At 43.9% G+C, this 9,252-nt stretch overlaps 3 protein-coding genes across 5 annotated transcripts; 2 read left to right on the top strand and 1 right to left on the bottom strand.

The window, feature by feature from the left end:
* The first annotated feature begins 984 nt into the window (after nucleotides 1-984).
* LOC132796406 (protein RFT1 homolog) lies at nucleotides 985-3,343 on the top strand. The gene is made up of 4 exons (XM_060807569.1): nucleotides 985-1,179; nucleotides 1,343-1,557; nucleotides 1,634-2,903; nucleotides 2,980-3,343. The coding sequence occupies exons 1-4, from the start codon at nucleotides 1,120-1,122 to the stop codon at nucleotides 3,115-3,117; spliced, it is 1,683 nt and encodes a 560-aa protein (XP_060663552.1). The 5' UTR covers nucleotides 985-1,119; the 3' UTR covers nucleotides 3,118-3,343.
* Nucleotides 3,344-3,578: 235 nt separating this feature from the next.
* LOC132796858 (uncharacterized) lies at nucleotides 3,579-5,576 on the top strand. The gene is given in 5 exon segments (XM_060808181.1): nucleotides 3,579-3,886; nucleotides 3,957-4,350; nucleotides 4,420-4,919; nucleotides 4,921-5,172; nucleotides 5,175-5,576. Coding segments are annotated over 5 exon segments (1,542 nt in total). The 5' UTR covers nucleotides 3,579-3,682; the 3' UTR covers nucleotides 5,367-5,576.
* A 44-nt stretch (nucleotides 5,577-5,620) lies between these two features.
* LOC132796855 (UDP-N-acetylglucosamine transporter) lies at nucleotides 5,621-9,251 on the bottom strand. 3 transcript variants are annotated; one of them, XM_060808178.1, is made up of 4 exons: nucleotides 9,004-9,251; nucleotides 8,537-8,554; nucleotides 8,344-8,463; nucleotides 5,621-7,152 (listed from the first exon to the last, which is right to left on the bottom strand). In XM_060808178.1, the coding sequence occupies exons 2-4, from the start codon at nucleotides 8,547-8,549 to the stop codon at nucleotides 6,194-6,196; spliced, it is 1,092 nt and encodes a 363-aa protein (XP_060664161.1). In that variant the 5' UTR covers nucleotides 8,550-8,554; nucleotides 9,004-9,251; the 3' UTR covers nucleotides 5,621-6,193. The 3 variants fall into 3 exon arrangements, with proteins under 3 accessions (XP_060664161.1, XP_060664159.1, XP_060664160.1); XM_060808176.1 differs by lacking the exon at nucleotides 9,004-9,251 and adding an exon at nucleotides 8,758-8,820; XM_060808177.1 differs by lacking the exon at nucleotides 9,004-9,251 and having other exon boundaries at nucleotides 8,537-8,685.
* Between the last annotated feature and the right edge of the window lies 1 nt (nucleotide 9,252).

The following is a 9,252-nucleotide window of genomic DNA, read 5'->3' as shown; positions in this document are numbered from 1 at the left end:
GCAACCGCAACGAAAGTTGGTGTAACCAGTTTTGAAGACGGCGGTGAAGTCAACAGCAGCAGCAGCAGTTTGACAAGCGACCGATTAGCGGCAAAGGACATCAAGCATTTAAGCCGGTGATTTGCGGTGAAAATGCATTAATGCAACGGGTCACACCTGTTTAAATGCGGCCTGCGCGGGAGGATTGGTGCCACAATGCCACACAAGGACGTCCAGCCTTATGAATCATATTTGTGCATGCATAAATTATTTTCAGTTTTCGATATTTACTAGATTTGCTGCTGTATTGTTATCTGTCATATATAAATACACTATTCATATTATGTTGCTATACTTTACACATAATATTTTAATTATATAAAATACGTTACTTTTCTACAGTGACCCCATTTTTTGAATTGTTAGCGTTGCCATCTAACGCGCGGCAGCGTTGCCACTCATCACTATAGGCTGTCAGCTGACGATTGGTATCCTAACGATTACCGGACATATCGATTATTGTTAAGCAATATATCGAGTACATCTTTTGTATTCTAATTATTTCAACTTGTCCAACTGGATTACATTTGATTCTTATAAGCAACAATTTGGATTACCGAAATCCTCTTGTTGGATAATCTCCATTATTATTGTATTGTATAGTAAAGATTCTTTAAAAAAAAGACAAGAAAAACATATTTCAAAAGTTGCGCCAGCTTGCTCTTGCTATATTTTGCGGCATAAAATAGTCGCTTTTGCAATTTGATTTCGACTAATTATAAATGCCATAATTTGTGTCATCTGCCTTAATTATCATATTGAAAACAAACATGAATAAGTAAATTTATTAATAACAAAAATGGTTTCAGTTTGAAATCAATTTGCTAAAATAAGTAAACAAGCGAAACAATTTATATCAATTTATTGCAAATCGATGCAGAGCAAAAAATCGATGTTGACAAAATCGATAGTGGGGACATCGCAAAGTGTGCATCTCTAACTGGGCTCTTAATTTGTTGTTGTTATTATTGGTTTGTTGTTTTGTTGGCACTTGATTTGATTTTCTACGCTTCTACTACTCGCTATCTATGCCCACGATGGTGGGCAATTTATGTTGACTGAATCAACAGCAACAGCTAAATGGGGCGCAATGTGCTGCAGAGCAGCCTGCTTGGCGCTGGCTTCAGTATCATCTTTCAGGTAAGAAAGAGAGAACGACCCCAGAACACAAAATGTTTCCCCATTAATCCTGATCTACTGCTGCTACTGCTGCTGCTGATCGATTCAAAATAGAAATTGCGTTGATGATGAGTCATGAGTCATTCATTGTTTTATAAATTAATGTGCTGTTGTTTTATTACAGATACTGTGCCGCATCCTAACGTTCGGCATTAATGCCTACATAGTACGCAATGTGGGTCGCGAAGTGCTAGGGATTATGAATGTGCGGCTGTTGCTGCTCGAGAGTACGCTGCTCTTCTTGTCCCGCGAGGCCATCAATCGGGCGGCGTTGAGCGCCAACTCGCAGCAGCGCGATAAATGCTCGTGGTCGCAGCTGATCAATCAAATGTGGCTTACGTAAGTGCAACAATAGTTAAATCCTTTTAGCCACATTCATTTACACTCACTCTCTCTCTGTCTCTGGTATTGTTAGTGTTCCCATTTGTGCTGCTCTCTGTGTGCCTTGTCTACACATCTGGCTGCACTGGCTCTCAGCCGTGGATGCTCCCTATGCCGCACAATACGAGTTCGCCTGCTATGCGGTGGCATTGTCGTGTGTGCTCGAACTGCTCGCCGAATCCGCCGTATTTGTGGCCCAGGTCTTTTGCTTTGTCAAGCTCAAGATTGTGCTCAACACACTGCACATTCTGGTGCGTTCGGTCATCTTTCTGTGGATCGTCACCGGTGATCGCAGTGCTGCTATTACAGCTTTTGCCATTGCCCAGTTGGCCAGCGCTTTGACGATTGTGCTGGGTCAATATGGATTCTTCTACTACTACATACGACGTTTCAATGAGCACAAAACGCAATTGGCACGCAAAAGCAAAGCGACGCAGGAGCTAAACTCCTGGGAACGTTCGCTGTTCGAGCACATGGATGATTTTCCATTTACCAAATTGTCCGAGCTGCTGCCGGGCATCATGAAGAGCGACAACGACAACGCCGGCTTCTTCAATCGTGAGCTGCAAACGCTAACGTTGAGCTTTGTGAAGCAGGGCGTGCTCAAGCAAATTCTAACCGAGGGCGAAAAGTATGTGATGAGCGTGTCGCCAGTGCTCTCCTTTGGCGAACAGGCCACCTACGATGTGGTCAACAATCTGGGCAGCATGGCCGCCCGTTTCATATTCCGTCCCATCGAGGATAGCGCCTACTTCTATTTCACACAAACGCTGACGCGTGACACGCGACTGCAGAAGCAGACGGTGGAGCGTGTGCGTCAGGCGAGCAGTGTACTCCACAATCTGCTGCTGGGTGTTAGCTCCATTGGCTTGTTGGCGTTCACCTTCGGACAGAACTATTCGCACACATTGCTGCTGCTGTATGGTGGCGAGGATTTCGTTGCCGGCGGATTGCCCCAACGTTTGCTCCAGTGGCATTGTCTGGCCATTTACCTGCTGTCGGTGAATGGCATTAGCGAGGGTTACATGTTTGCCACGAACACCAGCCGCGACATTGACAAGTACAACTACCTGATGGCCATATTCTCAATCAGTTTCCTTGTGCTCTCCTACATATTGACGGGCATCTTTGGTCCCGTCGGTTTCATCTTTGCCAACTGCATCAATATGCTCGGCCGCATTGTCTATAGCACGTGGTACATACGGCAGCAGTATCAGCCATTGTCGCTTAATCCGCTGCAGGGTCTGTGGCCAGGTAAACTCTTTGGTGGCACTCTGATGTTGGCCGGCGTCATCTGTTATTGGGTAAGTTTGCCGGATCGAGCCATCTGTTGTTTTATGACCCTATAATATAAATTCGTTTTTTCTTTCTCTGTTACAGTATCAGCACGCTGTATTTGCCACACACCTTGGTGTGGGCGTGGCCATGGGCGTACTGTGCCTCTTCGCCTGGGCGCTGGCACATCGTGATCTGATGCAGTTGGCCTGGAAGTATGGGCGTCGCATCAAAATTGAATGAGGCTAATACCAAAAAAAAACAAAAAAAGAGTTTGTTGATCCTGTGTTGCTGATGTTGCAGAAGCGCTGTCTGTCTCTATCTCTCTTCCTGAAGCCAAACTGTATTTGCTAATTGCAACTAAATGAATTCCTAGTTAAGTTTTAATTGTATTTGTTTAATCTTAATGCTTTTCGCACACACACATACAAAATTGTTATATGACGCATAAAAAGACAACGAAATGAAACATGAGTTTTCGTAATGCTTTTTTCAAGGGGTAGGGGTAACAGTTGTTACGACCATAAACGGCTTAAGTGCCGGCCGTGTGTGTGTTTCTCCAGGTAGCGCACACATTTTTAAAAATTCGCGGTAATTAGCGACGCGCACACCGCACAAACGATAAGTGTGCGTGAGTGCGATAAATCACGCGTTGGTATTTACCCATCACCACGTGAGTTATCGCACCGGGTGAATTATCGTGCAGTTATCGGAATGCACGTTAAACAAGCTGCGAGCGCGCATTGTACTGCAGGTCAAGTAACAAACAAATAATTAAAACGAAATTCATTTGTGTGCCAGCAACGAGATGAAACGCAACAAGGACGAGGAGACCAAGGACGAGCAGCAGCCGCTGACCAGCAGCAATGTGACGGTCAACAAATTGAATAATAGTAACAGTAATGCATCAACAAATAGCAATAATAATTCAATCGGTAACAACAGTAATCCCAATGATGCCAATGCAACGAGCGCTGCGGCAGGGACCGTGCGCACAACGGGTCGTGTAAAGGTAAGTGAACAACAAAACAAATATATGTAAAGTGTATAAACTAATAGTGATGTTCTATTGCGATGCACAGAAACCAAAGCTCGTCTACGATCCTTCCGATAATTACATATCACGCGTTGCTCGCACCTCACTACCGGCGGCAACAGCGAGTCCAGCAGGGGCAGCGGCAACTGTTGCTGCAACTGCCACAACTCCAACAAGTGCAGCATCTCAGCAGCCCACGTCTCCAGCTCAACAGTCGCAGCCACAAACTCAGGTGCAAACGCCGCCAAATGCTGCGGCAGACACAACGCCAGCCAACAACAGTGGCAACATTGATGAATCTCTAGAGGCAGCCAATTCCACGCCTAGCGGCGAGCAGCTGCGCAACTTCGACACCTGCAGCAAGTGCTCGAAAAGCGAACCTAAACGCGGCTCTGGCTACAAAAGCAATTTCCTCGCCTGCAAAACATGCGCCCTCAAATGTAAGTCAAACACTTTGCCTCTACTCTTCCATCAAGAATTTGCTCTTATACCTCTTGATTTTATTGTAGGGCACTTTAATTGCCTGCCGATTGCTTTCGAGATCCTGACCAATGCACGCAAACGTTTCAAGTGCGACAAGTGTCGCCGGTGCCGCGTCTGCAGCAATGCCAAGTTGCAGGATCCGCAACAGCAACAGATGCTTATGTGCTGTGTGTGCGCGAATGTTTATCACTTGGATTGCCATTGGCCGAGTCTCGCAGCGAGCAAGCTAAGCGATGTCAGCTGGAAATGCAATAGCTGTGATCCCACCTACAATGTCCAGGACAACGAAGACGTTGCCACCGGGCAACGAACGGCATCGTCGTTATCGCCGCCTCTGCCCCCCGCAGTTGCCGCGCAAATCGAAAGCGGGACGCAAAAAGCGTGCCACCCCAGATCCAGGGCCACCGAATGCCAAGAAAATTGCATTAGCCAAGACGCAGCCGGAGGACCAAGAGCTCCAACAGCAACAGAATGGCAGTCAGCTAGAGCAACAGTCAGAGCTAATGCTAGACGACGAAATGGAGCATCAACAAAATGATGCTATGCAAGTGGTAGCAACGTCAAAGAGTCCAGCGCCAACATCACCACAAGCACTGGTAGCCGCAGAATCCGCATCGCCATCAACAGCTATTGCTGCCACAGTTGCAGACATTGATCTGTCAGATGAAACGGTGCCAACTGAGCGACAAAATGGTGAAGCAGTCACTGATCTCACTGAGGATGAGCCGCAGCAGCCAATTGTCCAGAGCTGGAACGTGGATCAGGTAGTCAGCTATGTGGAGAGAAGTATTATCCGCAGGAGTCGAACATATTCAAGAGCCAGGAGATCGATGGCGCCGCATTGATGGTGCTGACGCGTCAGGATATCATCGATCGCTTTGGTCTCAAGCTGGGGCCATCATTGCGCATCTATCAGCTGGTGCTCAGCCTGCAGACGTCGCTCGATGATGTCACGCTCGGTTGGGTGGAATAGCGACGAACTCAGAGATGCGCAATCTTGCCTAGTTTATTTCATTAATTCTATAAATTTCTTGTATTCGCTTGTTTCAAAGTTTTCGTTTCTCACTTTTTTTTCGTAGAAATTAGCTTTGAGATTAGTTTTAAGTGTCGCCATATACTCCAAGCATAGGAGTACGACAACTAGATATATATATACTTTACATATATATATATATAATTATATATCATAGATACCATTTACAAATAAAATGAAAAAAGACAAAACACTTTTACTTGGTCTCACTTATATGTTTAATAATCAAAATATAAACACAATGACGTACATTTAGTTTGTGTGCTGGCGCTGGCAATATACATATGTATATATGAACTATATATATAAAATGTATAAATGTTATTTTAAATATTATTTTAAATACATTAATGTGTGGTGTAGCCGGAGCAGCAATATTGCAATTCGATAAATGTTGAGTTTGTGGGAGCTTAAGTATTAGGATTTCTTTTTTCTGTTTTTGTATTTTTTGTATTGTTTTGGTTTCTGGAATGCAATTCCACGATTGAATATCAAATTGTTAAAGTACACAGACGCGTTCATCACACGGGCCCCAAAAACAAAATCAAAATCAAAATAATACGAGTATGTGACTACGATATAAATAAAAATGAAAAACGAGCCCACGATAAATAAACAGGATAAATAAATGTAGGAATAAGAAATTGCAGCAAGAACTAAAAATTCAAAAATGACAATACTGTTGGCAAAACGCAGTTTGCAAAGAGAATTGATTCGATGGTCAATGGTCAATGTGAATGTGGTGGTAAATGTGGTGAACGTTGGCCTCAGACACGCGGCAACAGTTTCTCCATATCGCTGTTGGGATTCGGATGAATCGTCGTCGTCGCTGCCTTCGCCTTAGCCGCCGCAGCCGGATCGTAGCCGTAGAGGAAGATTGAGGCAATCACCAGCATGGCTCCGGCACTGAACTGCAGTGTCAGATGGAAATTGAAAATGTAGATGGACGCAATGCACGAGATGATGATGGCCAGCGATGTGGCGAAACCCTTAAGTATATTGTCCGCATATTTGACGACGACAGCGACAATGAGACCGCCGCCCGCCTGCAACAGCACCAGATACCAGACGAACACATCGTACCCGTGAAAGAAGCCCATGTTATAGATGCGACTGCCATCGTTCACAAAGCAGGTGATCAGTCCGAATGGAATGCTCAACAGACTCAGCTGCACATTACGCATCCACACAGAGATCTCGGCGCCCTTCAAGATCTTCTCGAAATAGATGCCCGCAAAACCGGACAAAAAGCAGGCGCCCAATGCCGCCCACAAGCCGAGCATGCGATTCTGTGTGGGCAACTGGCTGTTGGTCAATGTGGGCAACGTTGTGGTCGCCGCCGGCAAACTGGAACCGCTCGCACTTGGCGCATCCGTCTGCGCCAGCTGGACAAGCACAATGCCCAGCACGAGAAGGACGAGTGCTCCCCATTGGGTGTTGAAGAGACGTCGTCGGAGTATGACCACCGCAAACATGGCAGTAGTGAGGATCTTCAGCTGATATGTCACCTGATAGGTGGCTGCATCCAGATGCGAGGCGGACACATACAGCAGATTGTTCTGCACAATGTAGACGAGCGATGGCACGCACACCTTCAGCGTATCTAGTGGATTGGCCACGATTGTCCTATGCAGAGAGCGCACAAATTTCTGGGCATCCTTGCCCTCCTCGTTGAACACAAGCACAAGGCAGGTGATCAGCTTGGCGAACTCGGCCATCAGCACAGCTGCAACATACATAGATAGATAGAGAGTTAGATAGTGAGTGAGAAAGAGAGTCAGTGGGAAAAAAACGGAAATAATTTGTTGATAACATGGAAATACACTTTAGCGTAAAGCGATGATAAATCACTCGAAAACAGAAACACGCACCCGCATGCAGGAAGCAAATACAAGCAACATACATATTTTGCTTATCAGCTTGGGACAGTTTGCTGTTGCTGTTGCTGTCGCTGGTTGCTGTTTCTGTTGCCGTTGCGACTCTATTTGCTGCCTTGTCATTATAATTAGCTAATTATACCCGGTAGGCAGGGCCTGCTGACAAGCTTGTTATAATTGAGTGTCTCCTACAAAAATGGGGAAATATAATCAGTTTAAACTACAGCCATAACTCGCTTAATGGCTGCTTCGGTTTACGTCGTTTTCACTTATCGGCATACATTCCTTGCTTAATGGCCACACTCAAACTACGTTGTGGCCGTTAAGCGAGGTTTCCATATATAACATTTTAGAGTCTACTAAAAAAAAAGTGAGTCTGTTATAATCTGCTAAGCTGTACCCAAATTTGGAATAACTGCCCTTACAATTTAACATAGACTTTATCTACACTTCGCAATTAAATGCTATTTTAATATTTTATATTTCTTAAGAAAATCTTTATCTCAACAAAATAAGCGAGTTAACGAAAAAGCAAAGCCACTACGAATTAGAATTGCGAAAAAAATTATCTAATTTCTAGTTAATCTTGAATTTGAAGGCCACTGATAAACATTAAATAAACCCAAATAGTTGCTAAACTTACAGAAACTTTTTAGACATTAACTGATAGAGTTATTATTGAATTTGAGTACTAAAAACTTACATGGATACAATATAATTTTTTATAATTGCATCTACATACATTTAAGCGCATTTCTCGATTTCCTTCGGACACACAAGCTAATTTAAATTTGCAGATTTGCAGAGGATCGAACAGCATTAAAAAAAAAGCACAGGGCAGGGAACAATTTCATTGAAAGGAAGAAAGGAAGCGCATTTCTCTATGCTTTGGTCACACTAAATTGTTTTGTTTGGCTAGCGAGTATCAAGCAGTGGAGTATATTCGAGTGTGTATGTGTTGTGTATCAGCTGTGTGTGTTTATGTGTGTGTCAGCTGTGCATCCTCTTGGATGCAGCGGCAATCTCACGTTCACTCTCACCTGTGGAGCTGAGGAAGATGTCGCCGGGTCGTGTGCGAGCATAACGCATGCTGAGTCCCAAAATGGCATTTTGTAGCGTTAACGTTAGCAAGCTGATGTACTTCAGAGTATTCGCGTTCACTAGAGATAAACACCGATTATTGCCGTAATTGTAATTTGAAGAGGAAGCACAAATCGCATTCGCCTCACTTACCGTGTATATTCATTTTGACTGCCATGTGATGATTAAGATGTTGGTTTTTTTGGTGTTGAAGAAGACGAGCGACAACGACGGCGACGTGACGTTTAGTGGTCAGAACATGAAATGCAAATGAAGAGTTGTTAGTGACCTTTCAATTTTTGTTATTTTTGAAAGCTATACTGAACACAACCGGCTCTCGATAACAGTAAAAAATAAAATAACTATTTTACTACCAACAAAATAATCGAAGTATTTTAACACGTCCGCAATGTGCAGCATTCTGTGCATTATTTAAATGCGCTTAACGTATTTTCTGTATGCTGCACAATTTGTTGTGGACGTGTAACCGAATAAACATGCATAAAAATACAAAAAAAAAATGTTTGCATTGTTTCTTTGCTTTTTTTTCGTTTTCTTGTTGCACTTGTGTAGCCGGCAGAATTAAAATAAGTATATTGAATTGAAATAAATACAAACACCTGTTTTTTGGACAGATAAACAATTGCTTGCACAATTATTAAACGCGACAACGACGACGACGCGCTTTGCGGTGTCTGCTGCTGTTGCGCGTTTTTCTTCTTCCTTTTTACTTTCTTGTTTTTTTTTTTGGCTGTGGCGGACACGTAAACAAGCTTTTAGGTCATTTTGTCCACAGTGAGCGCGCGTGTGTGTTTGTGTGTGTGTGCGTCGGAACTCTGCTTTGTTGTTATTGCTTTCTATTATTATAT

Source organism: Drosophila nasuta, chromosome X (assembly GCF_023558535.2).
Source record: "Drosophila nasuta strain 15112-1781.00 chromosome X, ASM2355853v1, whole genome shotgun sequence".
Taxonomy (NCBI): Eukaryota; Metazoa; Arthropoda; class Insecta; order Diptera; family Drosophilidae; genus Drosophila; species Drosophila nasuta.
Note: the sequence above shows the minus strand (reverse complement) of the source record. Positions and strands in the feature narration are given on the sequence as shown.

What these genes read in the sequence shown, in the direction of transcription:
- LOC132796855 (XM_060808176.1), bottom strand. Translation starts at nt 8,812, where the DNA reads ATGCACAGAATGCTGCACATTGCGGACGTGTTAAAATACTTCGATTAT. An exon ending in CATCTTCCTCAGCTCCACAG is followed by an intron (nt 7,153 to 8,343) that starts GTGAGAGTGAAC and finishes TGTATGTTGCAG; the next exon opens with CTGTGCTGATGGCCGAGTTC.
- LOC132796406 (XM_060807569.1), top strand. Translation starts at nt 1,120, where the DNA reads ATGGGGCGCAATGTGCTGCAGAGCAGCCTGCTTGGCGCTGGCTTCAGT. An exon ending in GCTTCAGTATCATCTTTCAG is followed by an intron (nt 1,180 to 1,342) that starts GTAAGAAAGAGA and finishes GTTTTATTACAG; the next exon opens with ATACTGTGCCGCATCCTAAC. An exon ending in CCGGCGTCATCTGTTATTGG is followed by an intron (nt 2,904 to 2,979) that starts GTAAGTTTGCCG and finishes TCTCTGTTACAG; the next exon opens with TATCAGCACGCTGTATTTGC.